Below are 19,435 nucleotides of genomic sequence, written 5' to 3'. Positions count from 1 at the left end.
AATTCAGCAAAATTTTGAAAATAAAACCAAACCAATGAATTACAAAGTATTGTCTGTTTGATTATAAGGAGCCAAGAATCTAACCATTTAGTCTAGGTTACCAGGGTTTATATTGTTTATGCGTAATTCTTATATTATAGTCTGTCCAACAAGTCAGGGAAGATTTCGACATACGACATAAAAAATAAAACAGAAATTACAATTTGACTGTGAATTAAAATCACGTACAAAATTGTCACTGTCATGGATCCTCTCGTTGGACAGACTAAAAAAAAACAACAAAAACAAATATGAAACTTACGTCTCTAACTCGCCATCGGATGTTACGCTGTTTTGAACATGTTCTTCTTGTTCATTGTCTTCCGCGCCGGTATGTTCAACAGTACGGCCTTCACTGTAATTTTATAAGAATTAGATTAATAATTTTTTCTGTCTACAGAGTTTTTTATGCTGCTAGAAAGTGGAAAATATTTTAGAAAGAAAGAACACCTGGAAATAACCTTATTATGGTAATCCTTGGCTAGCAACGTTATTGGTTATGGTGTAATTTGACAAAATTTCGGAAATAAACTTTGAATAAAAGATTAAGGAAGGAGCATATCAAAAATCTTAGATCGAACGCGATGGGCTCCTAAAATGGCCGACTTAAATTCCGGTTTAACAGTGTCATTCTAATTTTATTCAAAACGTGTAAAAATATGATGTAGGGTAGACGTGGAGTAGACTCAATAATTTGTTTTTTTTTTGTCGTTGTGAATAAATGTCGGTTATAATAATTATTTATTAACACAAACATCCGATACGCTACTGAAGCAGGTAAGTCAAAATGACTTATCTAAATTCTTTGACATCTAATCTTTGACAAGTAGTAAATAAAAGCAAAAATGCAAGAAAAAATATATATAATTAGTTAATTTTAAAGAATTTCATAAATGATCGGTTTACTACACGTATACCGACCGGACCACCGTAGTAGTAACATAGGCAGAACCGGACGAATTAGCGTATACCGGTCCGCCGGATAAAAAGCAGGCGAAAAAATGCGATAAAATAAAAATAGGTAGATATGTGATAAGAATGTTTCAGAATTTGTATTTATTCGTGTTTTAATAGCCTAAACGAATACATAGATTCTCGCGACAGTTCTCGTGTAAAATTTATTTTTTAAGTAAAATGATGGATGTTTACGAAGTTCGTGAGAAAATTCAAATTGTAAAATGGTATTTCCAAAATGGGTCTTATCGGAATATACAAACAATTTTTCCACAAACTTTTGTAAACAGGCCAATTCCATCTTTACCTACTGTATCAAGAGTTATTAATAATTTTGACACCCCTTTTTTTCTTAAAAACTTTTGTGTTTTTGTGTTCCCACAAAAACACAATCCCAAAGCCTGACGTGTTGATTAATAAAGAACAGGAGTTAAAACAAGTGTTCATTTGTGCTACCGCGGATCAAAATCCTACGTTTTCAAGTAATCAAATTGCTGAGGTGCTTGTCCTGCCCACAATGCCCGTATTGTTCAAGAATATTTGAACAATACTTTTCCCAACCGTTTAATTAGTGGATATGGAACTATTTTGTGGCCCGCTAGATTACCAGATTTCTCCCAATGACTTATTTTTGTGGGGTTATGTAAAATCCAAAGTGTATGGTCATAATAGGGCTAATAACCTGGATGAGCTTAAAGTAAAAATACGAGAGGCTTTCCAAACTATTAGCCCTAATATGTTAGCCAATGCCAGACGAGGATTTTACGACCGCCTAGGCTTCTATCTAGCACAAGAAGATGGTCTTTTTGAACACTTGTTATAATTTTTTCTTATTTAGAGTAATTTTTTTTGGGGTTTAGAGAATTTATTTATTTTTAGTTTTGGCTTGTAAACACACTCAAATAATAAATATTTAAGTATTTTCATTTTAAATGTTACCTTAAGTGAAGGTAAACACTTAAAATGAAAATAATAAATACTCGGCACTCCTCGCGTCGTATTCCTAGTCTGTCACGACCGACCCGTCCAAGCACAACTGCAACTGCGTACTGCCTGACCAGCCGACTAGCCGGCAATCTCGAGTACGAACGCAAAACGGGTAAACGTAAATTCGTCCGGCAACTTGCTATGTTACTAGTAGCCTGGTCTTCTCTGTATATATTATATTATAGTAACTTACTAGCGAAAAGTTATTCCATTATTTCTCTAGATTTTTGACCGAAATCTACCATGCGCTACACAACCAATTATTTTAGTCTTTTTTCGATAAGTCGCAATAGTGCCACTGTTAATTTAAGTTCTGCCGCGATTCCCTTCTAGATTTACTACCTTTAAACAACTATCAGTAGTAGAATAAATAATAAATAACATAAAATAAGCATATAACGTATAAAAATATATAAACACATAAATAACCTATAAATGAGCTTATTTTGACAAATCTACAAAATTTCAAAACAAATTCAAATGTGTCAAACGAGTCGTCAAACAGAACTGTCAAGGATCCCCACCCTAGAGCCCTTTGTCCGTCTACCATGCATGAATACATAGATAGCATTATACTCCTTTCTTAATATTTTTATTCACAGGTAATAAATAATCTCTACAGATATTTCAACCTTTTATGAAAAAAAAAATTCAACAAAATTTTGAAAATAAAACCAAACCAATGAAATACAAATTATTGTCTGCTTGATTATAAGGAGCCAAGAATCTCTAACCATTTAGTCTAGGTTACCAGGGTTTAGAATGTTTATGCGTAATAATTCTTATATTATGTCTGTCCAACAAGTCAGGGAAGATTTCGACAGACGACATCAAAAATAAAACAGAAATTACAATTTGACTGTGAATTAAAATCACGTACACAATTGTCACTGTCATGGATCCTCTCGTTGGACAGACTATATTAATAAACTTACGTGAAGTCAGGGTGATTTCCGACAAGATGATAGTTTAAGCTGACCTTTGTCGTATATTTTTTGTCGCAGATCGGACAAGTAAACCACCGTCGTTCTTCCCGTGGTAAGTGAACTTGCTGGTGGCTTTTTAAGTATTTGTTCTTTTTCGGTTTGTAGTCACACATGGTACATTTATAGACCCGTTTCTCCACTTCATTAGTTCTACTAATAATTTTAAAATATTACAGTTTTATGACGATACAAAATAGGCATATACAGGGTGCTACAAGTTCGAAGTACGAGATTTGGTATCTCGGAAACCGTATTAGATACGAAGATAATTAAATGTGGAATGTAATAAGTAACCTCTACAGATATTTCAACCTTTTTAGAAAAAAAAAACAATTTCAGCAAAATTTTGAAGATAAAACTAAACCAATAAATTAAAAATCATTGTCTGTTTGATTATAAGGAGCAGATTATATCAAAAATGTAGCCTAGATTTCCAGATTTTAGACTTTTTATGAATAATTCTTATAGTCTCTCCAACGAGTCAAGGAAGATTTCGACAAGCGACATCCAAGAAATGAGACAAACTACAATTTATCTGGGAATTAAAATGACAGACACAATTGTCACTGTCATGGATCCTCTCGCTGGACAGACTATATCAATAAACTTACATGAAGTCAGGATGGTTTTTGACAAGATGGTGGCGTAAATGGATATTTCTCGCATATTTTCTGTCGCAAATCGGACAAGTATACCATCGTCGTTCTTCCCGTGGTAAGTGAACTTGCTGGTGGCTTTTTAAGTATTTGTTCTTTATCGTTTGGTAGTCACACATGGTACATTTATAGACCCGTTTATTCAGTTCCATAGTTCTACTAATAATTTTAAAATATTACAATTATGACGGTACAGAACAGGGTTTCTTATAGCCCTATATTCTTAGCATAGAATTAATACTCCTAGAAGGCTAGTAGAGTGAGATGTCCATCATGAAGAAAGAGAGTAAGTAATAAGGTTTGGACAATAACACGCTTGCGCAAAAATACAAGGTATTTTGTTGCATACAGTTTTCTAGGTAACACTGTTGCCAAATAATGAAAAAGCTTCTGCTTTACGTGAATTTTAATTAGCCAAGGAAAAAAACAAATACCAAAACTAAGCATATTCCCTACATTTTAGTTAATATGATTTTTTTCACAGTTTTCGCCTGGAAGTTTTCATTAAAAGTAAATAAAAATTAAGAATGTTGTGCTTCTCAAAGACGCGAAACGGTCTACTAACATCGATGCTTAATAATTATAATATCATTTAATAATATAATATTTTTAAGACAGATATATTAATATTATGTAATAAGTTAGTATAGAAAATTTCGAATTTGTTAAAAATGTATGTATACATTTACATAAGTTTACGAGTATAATACATTTGAAATTTAGTCTGGGGTTTTCACTAAAAAACTTATTTTTTTAATTACATTAGTTTGGTTTGGTAGGTGGTAATATAAACAAGAAAACTGATGACATGTTGGCAAATATCGATCACTATAATAGCTACTATAATACTATATAACACTTCTTAATATCTATCACTTCTCAATAAAAATTGTTTTATTTTTAGATATCTCATAAGGACATCAACTATGTAAAGGAAATAAAAGAGAAAATAAAATTTTTAAGCTTGTTATTTTTCAACAAAACAAATATTACCCATCTTTAGTGATTGATTAAAATAAATATGGAAAACAAAGACCCAACTAAGTTTTGACGCCCGAACATAGAAGAAAAATTAAAATCGCCTATTCTATTTTAGCCATTTTTATTGTGGTGTAGCGCTGAAAATCAGAATTTTATAACATAGTAACAGTATCGGACCGTTTGGCATCAATGTTAAAATATCGAACATCGCTGGCGAAACATCGATAAACACCGCTCGACAATACTTCGTATAGTAAGCATGCGCAGTAGTTACCTATCCCTATCGTTTCTCTCTTATACATAGACTTGTTGTCTTCGCCTCTGTTGTTTTTCTTCATGAGTACATCTGATTATGTACTGTTATATAGGGGTATTAATTCTATGATTCTTACAGTGCCAGCGACATCTCTCGAGAATGTACGAAACAGTGTTTCAAAACAAAAGAACAGAATGTACGCAATCAGTGTTTCAAAACAAAAGCGAAAACCTTTTAAGGGATGATTTCTTAGTAAATATAAAGAGGAGTTTGTTATACTAAGGGTAAAAAAAGGGCTGGCAAAGGTTAGTTTTGGGTCGAGATTTACGTATGTAAGAAGAGTACAATGGGTTTATAATGTACTAAAAAAAGAGAGAACAGTAAAAACGTTGCCAAACGTATGAAATAAACGTGAATAAACCGAGAAACTGTGCACATTGCTAAGAGTCGACATTGCTATTGGTCGACCCAATGGCAATTAGTACTTAACATTCTAGGGAGAGGTGTACATCATGCGTTCTGTCTCACGATCTAATTACGTCTCGTGATACTTTATTTGTTTATTTATTAACGAGTCGTTCTAATTGTTCCTATAGCTTAAAATTGTTTAACTGTAAGTTAAAAACACTTCCACGTTTGGTAAAAATAAGTGGAATTGAGTTGTTGTTCGTCAGCGGTCGCGCTATTAGAACTCTGAATTTAAAAATCGATATCTCGAAATCCATCAGAAATAATTGATCGTAGTTTTATTCAAAAACTTTATTAATATTTCTGCTAAATTTTCTTCGCTGACAGTATGTGAAAATCTTTATAAATAAATCTCTATAAAAAAATCTTTATAGATCTTTATAAATAAAAAAATACACCATTGCCGGAAATTGCTATGCACTAAAAGTAAATGGACGTTTTTTTTTAAACTAACCTATCGATTTTTTCTTATTTAAACAGCTTGTAAAAGATCCGAACTTCAAAATAACAAAATAAGTTTCAATATTTAATGTGGTTCTTGAGTTATCGCGTGTTGTGTTAAAAAGTTGAGTTTCTAAATTAACACGAAAAATGTAGCAACGTCGCAACAGCACACCGTCGCATTTCTCTCACTCCGACTTAATAAGATCCTTATGCGATGTACTGCCACACATGTAAATACCGACGAAAAAGTAAGAGTTGCCAGCACAGTATAAACGTTGCATTGACAGTAAAAAATGACATTTGCAGAGCGACAGATAATTTGATATTTTTCCGTGTCATTCCATATTTATTTATAAATTGTTTGTGCTTGTGTTTTAGAAAATGACTTCCTCTACTTAACTGTTCCACTAATTTATTAAATATCATACCCATGAAAATGTTATAAATATTAGGTGTTAAAAAAATTAAAAAAAAACAAATAAGACACTTACGGCTCTAACTCATCATCGGATATTACGCTGTATTGAACATGTTCTTCTTGTTCATTGCCTTCCGCGCCGGTATGTTCAACGGTACGGCCTTCACTGTAATTTTATAAGAATTAGATTAATAATTTTTCTCAGTCTACAGAGTTTTTTATGATGCCAGAAAGTGGCAAATATGTTAGAAAGAAAGAACACCTAGAAATAACCTTATTATTATAATCCTTGGCTAGCAACGTTATTGGTTATGCTGTAAAATTTTGGTAATAAACTTTGAATAAAAGATTAAAGAAGGAGCATATCAAAAATCTTAGATCGAACGCAACGGGCTCCTAAAATGGCCGACTTAATAATTTGCTGTTTTATTTTACGTTGTGAATAAATGTTGTTAGTTAATAAAATTGTTATAAAAATATATAATTCTAATAAAAATAGATAAGTTACAATAATTATTTACTAACACAAACATCCGATACGTAAGTCAAATTGACGTATCTAAATTCTTTGACATCTAACCTTTGACAAGTAGTAAATAAAAGCAAAGATGCAAGAAAAAGTATAATTACCTAGTTAATTTTAAGTGAATTTCATAAATGATCGGTTTACTACGCGTATGTATATTACGCTTACTAGCGAAAAGTTATTCCATTATTTCCAGATTTTTGACCGAGATCTACCGTGCGCTACACAACCAACTAATTTACAGTCTTTTCGATAAATCACAATAGTGTCACTAGTAGTAATGTCACTAGTAGTCATCAGTAGTAGAATAAATAATAAATAACATAAAATAAGCTTACTGAGCTTATGTATTTTAACAAATCCACAAAATTTCAAAACAAATTCAAATGTATCAAATAAGTCGTCAAACAGAACTGTCAAGGATCCCCACCCTAGAGCCCTTTGTCCGTCTACCATGCATGAATGCATGGACAGCATTATACTCCTTCCTTAATCTTTTTATTCAAAGGTAATAAATAATCTCTAGAGATATTTCAACCTTTTCCGTAAAAAAATAAATTTCAGCAAAATTTTGAAAATAAAACTAAACCAATGAATTACAAATTATTGTCTGCTTGATTATAAGGAGCCAAGAATCTCTAACCATTTAGTCTAGGTTACCAGGGTTTAGATTGTTTATGCGTAATAATTCTTATATTATAGTCTGTCCAACAAGTCAGGGAAGATTTCGACAGACGACATCAAAAATAAAACAGAAATTACAATTTGACTGTGAATTAAAATCATGTACACAATTGTCACTGTCATGGATCCTCTTGTTGGACAGACTATATTAATAAACTTACGTGAAGTCATGGTGATTTCCGCTAAGATGGTAGTTTAAGTTGTTCTTTGTCGTATATTTTTTGTCGCAGAGCTGACAAGTAAAAATATGATGTAGGGTGGACGTGGGGTAGACTCAATAATTTGTTGATTTATTTTACGTTGTGAATAAATGTTGGTAGTTATTAAAATTGTTATAAATATATATAATTGTAATAAAAATAGATAAAAACTAAAAAGGTCCGATTAAATTAATATCTCCGAAACTAAAGTTCCAAGAAAAGTCGTAATATATCTACAAATTCATTTACCCACTAGTAGTTATAAAAAGCATTTTGGGTAAACTCTGTCCCTAATAGTTTCTGAAAAATAAAATTAATTTTCTTAAAAAGGTCCGATTAAATTAATATCTCCGAAACTAAAGTTCCAAGAAAAGTCGTAATATATCTATAAATTCATTTACCCACTAGTAGATATAAAAAGCATTTTTGGTAAACTCTGTCTCAAATAGTTTCTGAAAAATAAAATTAATTTTCTTAAAAAGGTCCGATTAAATTAATATCTCCGAAACTAAAGTTCCAGGAAAAGTCGTAATAAATCTACAAATTCATTTTCCCACTAGTAGATATAAAAAGCATTTTTGGTAAACTCTGTCTCTAATAGTTTCTGAAAAATAAAATTAATTTTCTTAAAAAGGTCCGATTAAATTAATATCTCCGAAACTAAAGTTCCAAGAAAAGTCGTTTTTTTTAGTTATAATAATTATTTATTAACACAAACATCCGATACGCTGCTGAAGCAGGTAAGTCAAATTGATCTATCTAAATTCTTGGACATCTAATCTTTGACAAATAGTAAATAAAAGCAAAAAAGCAAGAAAAAATACATATAATTGGGTGCTACAAATTCGAAGTACGAGCATTAGTATCTCGGAAACCGTATTAGATACGAAGATAATTAAATGGGGTAAAGTTGCGTCTTGGGATGTTCGCCAACATGGTATCAAAAAAGTTTCAAAAATTTCAAGGATTGCTGAGTTTTTTGAGAAAAACGGATTTTTTTGAAAATAAATTTTATTTTTTCCTCACGTTACTTTTCAGCAAAATTTTGAAAATAAAACGAAACCAATGAATTACAAATTATTGTCTGTTTGATCATAAGGAGCCAAGAATCTCTAACCATTTAATATAATGTCATTTTAACAGAACGTCAACGGTTTCTTGTAAACGTATCTGTTTTAAAAAGTAAAGTGTTCTCGAATAGTTCAATTTAAATATTTTAAATAGTTTTTTTCTTTATTCTTTGTATTTTTTTTTTGCTTCAGACGACGGAAACAGAAAAACTTTCCGAAACGTTAAGCATTTTTTTCTTTGTTAGGCAAGTTTTTATAACTGTTAACATAACTTCTGACAAGCAGCGTCCGTTTAGGTTTAACGCAGAAGTGTTTACAAAAAATAACTATTTTATTTTGTAGATTTTTCTTGCAGTGCAGTGGCGAAATACCCATAAAGAATTTTTTTGGAGAGATGAATCCGCCACATAGCTATAGACATTTTCTAACCATTTAGTCTAGGTTACTAGGGTTTAGATTGTTTATATGCCTAATTCTTATATTATAGTCTGTCCAACAAGTCAGGGCAGATTTCGACATACAACATAAAAAATAAAACAGAAATTACAATTTGCCTGTGAATTAAAATCACGTACACAATTGTCACTGTCATGGATCCTCTCGTTGGACAGACTAAAAAAATAAAAAGTCTTAATATATCTACAAATTCATTTTCCCACTAGTAGATATAAAAAGCATTTTTGGTAAACTCTGTCTCTAATAGTTTCTGAAAAATAAAATTAATTTTCTTAAAAAGGTCCGATTAAATTAATATCTCCGAAACTAAAGTTCCAAGAAAAGTCGTAATATATCTACAAATTCATTTTCCCACTAGTAGATATAAAAAGCATTTTTGGTAAACTCTGTCTCTAATAGTTTCTGAAAAATAAAATTAATTTTCTTAAAAAGGTCCGATTAAATTAATATCTCCGAAACTAAAGTTCCAAGAAAAGTCGTTTTTTTTAGTTATAATAATTATTTATTAACACAAACATCCGATACGCTAGTGAAGCAGGTAAGTCAAATTGACGTATCTAAATTCTTGGACATCTAATCTTTGACAAATAGTAAATAAAAGCAAAAAAGCAAGAAAAAATACATATAATTGGGTGCTACAAATTCGAAGTACGAGCATTGGTATCTCGGAAACCGTATTAGATACGAAGATAATTAAATGGGGTAAAGTTGCGTCTTGGGATGTTCGCCAACATGGTATCAAAAAAGTTTCAAAAATTTCAAGGATTGCTGAGTTTTTTGAGAAAAACGGATTTTTTTGAAAATAAATTTTATTTTTTCCTCACGTTACTTTTCAGCAAAATTTTGAAAATAAAACGAAACCAATGAATTACAAATTATTGTCTGTTTGATCATAAGGAGCCAAGAATCTCTAACCATTTAATATAATGTCATTTTAACAGAACGTCAACGGTTTCTTGTAAACGTATCTGTTTTAAAAAGTAAAGTGTTCTCGAATAGTTCAATTTAAATATTTTAAATAGTTTTTTTCTTTATTCTGACGGAAAGAGAAAAACTTTCCGAAACGTTAAGCATTTTTTTCTTTGTTAGGCAAGTTTTTATAACTGTAAACATAACTTCTGACAAGCAGCGTCCGTTTAGGTTTAACGCAGAAGTGTTTACAAAAATAACTATTTTATTTTGTAGATTTTTCTTGCAGTGCAGTGGCGAAATACCCATAAAAAATTTTTTTGGAGAGATGAATCCGCCACATAGGTATAGACATTTTCTAACCATTTAGTCTAGGTTACCAGGGTTTAGATTGTTTATGCCTAATTCTTATATTATAGTCTGTCCAACAAGTCAGGGAAGATTTCGACATACAACATAAAAAATAAAACAGAAATTACAATTTGCCTGTGAATTAAAATCACGTACACAATTGTCACTGTCATGGATCCTCTCGTTGGACAGACTAAAAAAATAAAAACAAAAACAAATAAGAAACTTACGGCTCTAACTCATCATCGGATATTACGCTGTATTGAACATGTTCTTCTTGTTCATTGCCTTCCGCGCCGGTATGTTCAACGGTACGGCCTTCACTGTAATTTTATAAGAATTAGATTAATAATTTTTCTCAGTCTACAGAGTTATGCTGTAATTTGACAAAAAATTCGGAAATAAACTTTGAATAAAAGATTAAGGAAGAAGCATATCAAAAATCTTAGATCGAACGCGACGGGCCTAAAATGGCCGACTTAAATTCCGGTTTATCAGTGGCGTTCTAATTTTATTCAAAACGTGTAAAAATATGATGTAGGGTAGACGTGGGGTAGACCCAATAATTTGTTGTTTTATTTTACGTTGTGAATAAATGTTGGTAGGTATTATCCACAATATGTCGAGCACAGCGCAGAGTATATAAATATATAAACGACCCAAGCTCACCTGATGATGGGGTAGGGACCCGAAACCGGTAGTGAGAGCAGGTTGATCCACATTATGTCGAACACAGCGTGGAATTAATTTCTATATTAGCCATTCAAGGCAAGAAACTCTTATATAATTTTATTATATACCTAAAAACTGCAAGAAATTTATTTTCCATTATATAATTTGGGCTAGCCGAAAAAAGCCTTTATATACTATCGATAGTTGTGCCTCGGTGGTACGAAAGTACTACCATTGCACACAGGCCGCTATCTCGCGATGCGGGACTTAATATCTTACCGCTACTTTACGACAAGTCGTGTTTATATACTCTGCGCTGTGCTCGACATATTGTGGAAACGACCCAAGCTCACCTAATGATGGGGTAGGGCCCCGAAACCGGTAGTGAGAGCAGGTTGATCCACATTATGTCGAACACAGCGTGGAATTAATTTCTATATTAGCAGTTCAAGGCAAGAAACTCTTATATAATTTTATTATATACCTAAAACCTGCAAGAAATTTATTTTCCACTGTTAATATAGTTCTGCCGCGATTCCCTTCTAGATTTACTACCTTTAAACAACTATCAGTAGTAGAATAAATAATAAATAACATAAAATAAGCTTATTGAGTTTATTTTGACAAATCCAGAAAATTTCAAAACAAATTCAAATGCGTCAAATGAATCGTCAAACAGGACTGTCAAGGATTCCCACCCTAGAGCCTTTTGTCCGTCTACCATGCCTGAATACATGGATAGCATTATACTCCTTCCTTAATCTTTTTATTCACAGGTAATAAATAATCTCTACAGATATTTCAACCTTTTATGAAAAAAAAAACAAATTTCAGCAAAATTTTGAAAATAAAACCAAACCAATGAAATACAAATTATTGTCTGCTTGATTATAAGGAGCCAAAAATCTCTAACCATTTAGTCTAGGTTACCAGGGTTTAGATTGTTTATGCGTAATAATTCTTATATTATGTCTGTCCAACAAGTCAGGGAAGATTTCGACAGACGACATCAAAAATAAAACAGAGATTACAATTTGACTGTGAATTAAAATCACGTACACAATTGTCACTGTCATGGACCCTCTCGTTGGACAGACTATATTAATAAACTTACGTGAAGTCAGGGTGATTTCCGACAAGATGAGAGTTTAATTTTTGATTTGTCATATATTTTTTGTTGCAGAGCGGACAAGGAAACAACTGTCGTTCTTCCCGTGGTAAGTGAACTTGCTGGTGGTTTTTTAAAAATCTGTTTCTTAGCGTTCGGTAGTCACACATGTTACATTTATAGATACGTTGATTCAATTCCATAGTCCTACTAATAATTTTAAAATATTACAATTATGACGGTACAGAACAGGGTTTCTTATAGCCTTATATTCTTAGCATAGAATTAATACTCTTAGAAGGCTAGTAGAGTGAGATGTCCATCATGAAGAAAGAGAGTAAGTAATAAGGTTTGGACAGTAACACGCTTGCGCGGGCAGATACAAGGTATTTTGTTGCATACAGTTTTCTAGGTAACACTGTTGCCAAATGATGAAAAAGCTTCTGCTGTACGTGAATTTTAATTAGCCAAGGAAAAAAAACAAATACCAAAACTAAGCATATTCCCTACATTTTAGTTAATATGATTTTTCTCACAGTTTTTGCCTGGAACTTTTCATTAAAACAAAAATTAAGAATGTTGTGCTTCTCAAAGTGATAACACTGCTCCGATACCTATCGGTAGTGATGAGACATCGACGCGAAACGGTCTACTAACATCGATGCTTAATAATTATAATATAATTTAATAATATAATATTTTTAAGACAGATATATTTATATTATGTAATAAGTTTGTATAGAAAATTTTGAATTTGTTAAAAATGTATGTACACATAAAGTTAACGAGTATAATACATTTGAAATTTAGTCTGGAGATTTCACTAAAAAACTTATTTTTTTAATTACATTAGTTTGGTTTGGTAGGTGGTAATATAAACAAGAAAACTGATGACATGTTGGCAAATATCAATCACGATGATAGCTGCTACTACTAGATATCACTTCTCAATTATCATATATATAATCACTATAATATTTTGTCAGCTTTTTCTGAGACAAATACAAAATAATAACTTGTTTATTTTCTCAATAAATTGAGTTTAAGATATCTTTTTATGATTTTTTATGGAAATTGTTTTATTTTTAATTAGGTATCTAATAAGGACTTCAACTATGTAAAGGAAATAAAAGAGAAAATGAAAGTTTTAAGCTTGTTATTTTTCAACAAAACAAATATTACCCATTAGAGGTGGGAATTCTAGTTCCTTGGGAGGAACTAGTTCCTTAGTTCTAGTTCCTCCAGAGGAATAGTTCCTTGAACTAGGTCTTTAGTTCACAACAATTCCCGACTAACATTGACATCCCCCTTGCTTGTTAATGCGTTTCGTTGTCAGTCAGAACTATTCACAGTATGATCTGTATAATTTTTATAATGTACGGAGATATAACGAGACGTGTAATTGTGTATGTTAAAAACATATAGGTAAGTTTTATTGCAGATAAAAATAATAAAAAAACTCAAATCAGAATTTAAAAAACTATATCACAAATCAATTGGAGCAAATATTACAAAAATTTTACAAAAAATTGCATTTTCCTCACTTCAAGCTTTTTGTTTTTGTCTAGAAATTCAGAATATCTACTTCGTTTTATAAGATATTTCTTAATTTTAGGGACCTAAAGTGAAACATTCCCATAAAATATTTAAAAAACAAACTAAAAATCAAAAACAGTATCCACGACAATTTTTTGTGGTAATTACGCCGCGCCGGTTGTGGCAATAGACAAGGCCGAATCCATCGTCGTCTCCTTGTATTATATCTCGGATCTGCCGACTGAATAGATTCCCGTGAACTAGTCTTTTAATAATTCCTCTATGTCGGATCCGATAACATACGGCTGGCACTCCCCACGTCTGCCTAGCATCAATCGCGCTGGCTGATCCATACGTAAACTGGTCTTTTATTTAGTTCCTTTAGGTCCGGATCCGATAACATACGGCATGCGGCTGGCACTCCCCACTCCTGCCTAGCATCGAGCGCGCTGGCCCGATCCGTTCGTACGTAAACTAGTCTTTTATTTAGTTTAGTTCCTCTAGGTCCGGATTCGATAACGTACGGCTGGCACTCCCCACTTCTGCCTACCATCGGGCTACGCGCGCTAGCCGATCCGTCACCGTCGCGTATTATTCTATATCGGGCACAGTCTCGATCCCGGACCAGGTTCTGAGGAACTAGTTCCTTTCAATCCTAGGTCGGAATAGTTCATTGGAACTAGTTCGTTCACGAACTACACACCTCTATTACCCATCTTTAGTGATTAATTAAAATAAATATGGAAAACAAAGACCCAACTAAGTTTTGACGCCCAAACATAGAAGAAAAATAAAAATCACCTATTCTATTTTTAGCCATTTTTATTGTGGTGTAGCGCTGAAAATCAGAATTTTATAACATAGTAAAAGTACCGGACCGTTTGGCATCGATGTTAAAATATCGAACATCGCTGGCGAAACATCGATATTTTTAAAATCACAACACCGCCCGACACTGCTTCGTATAGTAAGCATGCGCAGTAGTTACCTAACCCTATCGTTTCTGTCTTACACATAGACTTGTTGTCTTTCTTTCTTCATGAGTACATCTGATCATGTGCTGTTATATACTAGCCTTCCAGGGGCGCTATTCTGTAAAATTGTCGGTATCGGTAAGTTACGACAGCTCTCGATACGTATTTGTATATAGTAAAAATGTGTTAATCGTTGTTGTCATAGTTACCGATCGGTCCTATGGCAGATATCGCAAATTTGTACCGACGAAAATCGGTATCTCTACCGTGCCCTTGTCAACCTCACGGTAGAGATACCGAGAGTAGCCCCTGGGGCGCTATTCTGTACAATCGTCGGAATCGGTAAGTTACCGACAGCTATCGGTACGTATCTGTATATAGTAAACATGTGTTGATTGTTGTTGTCATAATTACCGATCGGCCCTATGGCAGATATCGCAAATTTGTACTGACGACTCTCGGTATCTCTACCGTGAGGTTAACAAGGGTACGGTAGAGATACCGATCCTCGTCGGTACAAATTTGCGATATCTGTCATAGGGCTGATCGATAACTATGACAACAACAATCAACACATGTTTACTATATACAGATACGTACCGATAGCTGTCGGTAACTTACCAATTCCGACGATTGTACAGAATAGCGCCCCAGGGGCTACTCTCGGTATCTCTACCGTGAGGTTGACAAGGGCACGGTAGAGATACCGATTTTCGTCGGTACAAATTTGCGATATCTGCCACAGGACCGATCGGTAACTATGACAACAACGATTAACACATTTTTACTATATACAATACGTATCGAGAGCTGTCATCCTACCGATACCGACAATTTCGACAGAACCTGAAGGCTAGCCTGGAAGGCTAGTATGAAGCAGCATGATCAAGGATGTACTGAAGGAAGAAAGAAAAGACAACAAGTCTATGTGTAAAACTGACTGCGCACATGCTTACTATACGAAGTAGTGTCGGGCGGTGCAGGTATTTTAAAATATCGATGTTTCGCCAGCGATGTTCGATATTTCAACATCGATGCCAAACGATCCGATACCTTTACTATGTTATAAAAATTCTGATTTTCAGCGCTATACAATAAAATGGCTAAAAATAGAATGAGGTGATTTTATTTTTCTCTATGTTTGGGCGTCAAACTTAGTTGGGTCTTTGTTTTCCATATTTATTTTAATTAATCGCAAAGATGGGTAATGAGAGGTGTGTGTTCGTGAACGAACTAGTTCAATGAACTATTCCGACTAGGTTGAAAGGAACTAGTTCCTCAGGAACCTGGTCGGGATCGAACTGTGACCGATATAAATAATATGCGACGGTGACGATCGATAACGCGCGTAGCCGATGGTAGGCAGAAGTGGGGAGTGCCAGCCGTACGTTATCGAATTCCGGACCTAGAGTGAACGAAACTAAATAAAAGACTAGTTTACGTACGAACGGATCGGGCCAGCGCTGGATCGAACGGTGGCGGGAGCCATGCCAAGCATGCCGTGGCCATATCGGATCCGACCTAAAGGAACCAAATAAAAAGACCAGTTTACGTATGGATCAGACAGCGATTGATGCTATGGACGTGGGAGTGCCAGCCGTATGTTATCGGATGCTGACATAGAGGAATTCATTAAAAGACTAGTTCACGGGGAATTCCATTCAGTCGGCAGATCCAGATATAATACAAGGAGACAGAAAATTGTCGTGGATAATTGTTTTGATTTTAGTTTGTTTTTAAATATCTGTTGGAAATGTTTCACTTTAGGTCCCTAAAATCAAGAAATATCTTATAAAACGAAGTAGATATTCTTGAATTACAGACAAAAACAAACTGTTTTGAAGTGAGGAAAATGCAATTTTGTAAAAATGTTCATATTTGGTTCCAATTAATTTGTGATATAGTTTTAAATTCTGATTTGAGTTTTTTTATTATTTTATCTGCAATAAATTGTTACCTATATGTTTTAACATGAATTTGGCACACGTGCTCGTTATATCTCCGTACATTTATAAAAATTATACAGATAATGCAATGTGAATAGTTCTGACTGACAACGAAACGCATTAACAAGCAGAGGGATGTCAATGACCGGGAATTGTGTGAACTAAAGACCCAGTTCAGGAACTATTCCTCTGGAGGAGAACTAAGGAACTAGTTCCTCCCAAGGAACTAGAATTCCCACCTCTAATGGGTAATATTTGTTTTGTTGAAAAATAAAAGCTAAAACTTTCATTTTCTTTATTTCCTTTACATAGTTGAAGTCACTATTAGATACCTAATTAAAAATAAAACAATTTCCATAAAAAATCATAAAGATATCTTAAACTCAATTCTATTGAGAAAATAAACAAGTTATTATTTGACATAATATTATAGTGATTATATATATGATAATTGAGAAGTGATATCTAGTAGTAGCAGCTATCATCGTGATTGATATTTGCCAACATGTCATCAGTTTTCTTGTTTATATTACCACCTACCAAACCAAACTAATGTAATTAAAAAAATAAGTTTTTTAGTGAAATCTCCAGACTAAATTTCAAATGTATTATACTCGTTAACTTTATGTATACATACATTTTTAACAAATTCAAAATTTTCTATACAAACTTATTACATAATATAAATATATCTGTCTTAAAAATATTATATTATTAAATTATATTATAATTATTACCGATATATACCGATAGCTGTCGGTAACTTACCGATACCGACGATTGTACATAATAGCGCCCCAGGAGTATTAATTCTATGATTATTACAGTGCCAGCGACATCTCTCGAGAATGTACGAAACAACGACAAAAAAAAGAATGTACGAAAACCTTTTAAGGGATGATTTCTTAGTAAATATAAAGGGGAGTTTGTTATACTAAGGGCTGGAAAAGGTTAGTTTTGGGTCGAGATTTATGTATGTAAGAAGAGTACAATGCGTTTATAATGTACTAAACAAAGAGAGTAAAAACGTTGCCAAACGTATGAAATAAACGTGAATAACCGAGAAACTGTGCACATTGCTAAGAGAGGTGGAAGGGGATACAACAGATTCGTCCAACCAGTACTTAAAATTCTAGGGAGAGCGTACATCATGCGTTCTGTCTCACAATTTAATTACCTCTCGAGATACTTTATTTGCTTATTTATTAACGAGACGTTGTAATTTTTTCTAGAGCTTAAAATGTTTTAAGTGCAAGTTAGAAACACTTGCAGTTTTATACGTGGAATTGAGTTGGTGTTCGACAGTGGTCGCGCTATTAGAACTCTGAATTTAAAAAATCGATATCTCGAAATCGATCAGAAATAATTGATTGTAGTTTTTTTCAAAAACTTTCTTAATATTTCTGGTACATTTTCTTCGCAGACAGTATGTGAAAATCTTTATAAATCTTTATAAATAAAAAATTACACGATTGCTGGAAATTACTATGCACTAAAAGTAAATGGACCGATTTTTTAAAGTTTTTCAATGAAAAAAAAAACAAGCCTATCGATTTCTTCTTATTTAAACATCTATCTTGTAAAAGATCCGAACTTCAAAATAACAAAATAAGTTTCAATATTAATTTAATGTGGTTCTTGAGTTATTGCGTGTTATGTGTTAAAAAGTTGAGTTTCTAAATTAACGCGATTACTGACGCGATTCTAACGATATCCTTATAATTCCATTTCAGATGTTCAGAAACATAGCTAAGATTTTATCTAGTTATCTCTTCGAAAAAAAGTCTTTTGAAAATAAGCGGTTCGCGATTGTGATTTTATTTTACTTGATAGGGAAAGGCATACCGGAGAAATGTAGCAACGCCGCAACAGCACACCGTCGCATTTCTCTCACTCCGACATAATAAGATCCCTATGCGATGTACTTCCACACATGTAAATACCGACCCAAAAGTAAGAGTTGCCAGCACAGTATAAACGTTGCATTCACAGTCAAAAATGACATTTGCAGAGCGAGAGATAATTTGATATTTTTCCGTGTCATTCCATATTTATTTATAAATTGTTTGTGCTTGTGTTTTAGAAAATGCCTTTCTCTACTTAAACTGTTCCACTAATTTATTAAATATCATACTCATACAGGGGTGGATGGGCCATATGGGAAAACGGAAAAATTCCCGGTAGGCCGGTCCCGACTTGAGCTCAAAAAAAGATTATGGCTTAGCAAAAATTAAATGGCTAATCTTCTAACTAAAGTTACGTTAGATTCTTATAGCGACTGCCTAACTAACTAATCAATTTATATCAATATAATCGTCAGTTGCTTTTAAACATAAACACCAATTTGTAAAATAACTATTGATAGATGTCTTTCTCTGAGACACTTATAATTATAATAAACATACGTATGTTTGTTGTTCCGTTTGAATTATTTTATTATACAAGGTGAGTCTATAAGTGCACCTTATTTTTGTGCTGCTTTGTGCAAATATTTTCAGGGCTGGTAGATCTCAATAAAAGAAACATAATAATATATTCTCTTTACCGTGTTTCAAATAAGTCCAAAATAACCAAGTTATTAGTTTGGAAATTTAAAAAAAAATTGATTTATTTTTAAAAAAATTTGAGAGCTACCGAAATTTTTCTGTATTTGCATCTCTTTTAGTCCCGTAATCTCAAAGATTAAGACCGAAGATTAAGAAACTATACCGTGGCAAAATTTGCGATGAACAGGAACTTCTAAAAAGTTTTCTAATTTACCCCAAATCACCCTTACTTATACAGAGTGGTCCGAACTGTATTCCGGAAACGTCG

At 33.0% G+C, this 19,435-nt stretch overlaps 1 protein-coding gene across 29 annotated transcripts in view; it reads right to left on the bottom strand.

The window, feature by feature from the left end:
• LOC115882536 (zinc finger protein 236-like) overlaps positions 1-19,435 on the bottom strand; it is a 108,429-nt gene that overhangs the window by 30,019 nt on the left and 58,975 nt on the right. For 16 of the 29 annotated variants that reach the window (XM_030900658.1, XM_030900663.1, XM_030900669.1 and 13 more), the window contains 6 exons: positions 12,172-12,375; positions 10,616-10,708; positions 6,263-6,355; positions 3,578-3,781; positions 2,916-3,119; positions 302-394 (listed from right to left, as the gene is read on the bottom strand). In XM_030900658.1, coding sequence (XP_030756518.1) covers positions 302-394; positions 2,916-3,119; positions 3,578-3,781; positions 6,263-6,355; positions 10,616-10,708; positions 12,172-12,375 — 891 coding nt within the window. The remainder of the gene's footprint in view (positions 1-301; positions 395-2,915; positions 3,120-3,577; positions 3,782-6,262; positions 6,356-10,615; positions 10,709-12,171; positions 12,376-19,435) is intronic. The other 13 variants (XM_030900664.1, XM_030900668.1, XM_030900681.1 and 10 more) reach the window with 7 other exon arrangements.

Source organism: Sitophilus oryzae, unplaced genomic scaffold (genome assembly GCF_002938485.1).
Source record: "Sitophilus oryzae breed Bouriz unplaced genomic scaffold, Soryzae_2.0 scaffold_177_pilon_pilon, whole genome shotgun sequence".
NCBI lineage: Eukaryota > Metazoa > Arthropoda > Insecta > Coleoptera > Curculionidae > Sitophilus > Sitophilus oryzae.
The sequence above is the reverse complement of the archived record's forward strand: the minus strand, read 5'-3'. Positions and strand labels throughout refer to the sequence as shown.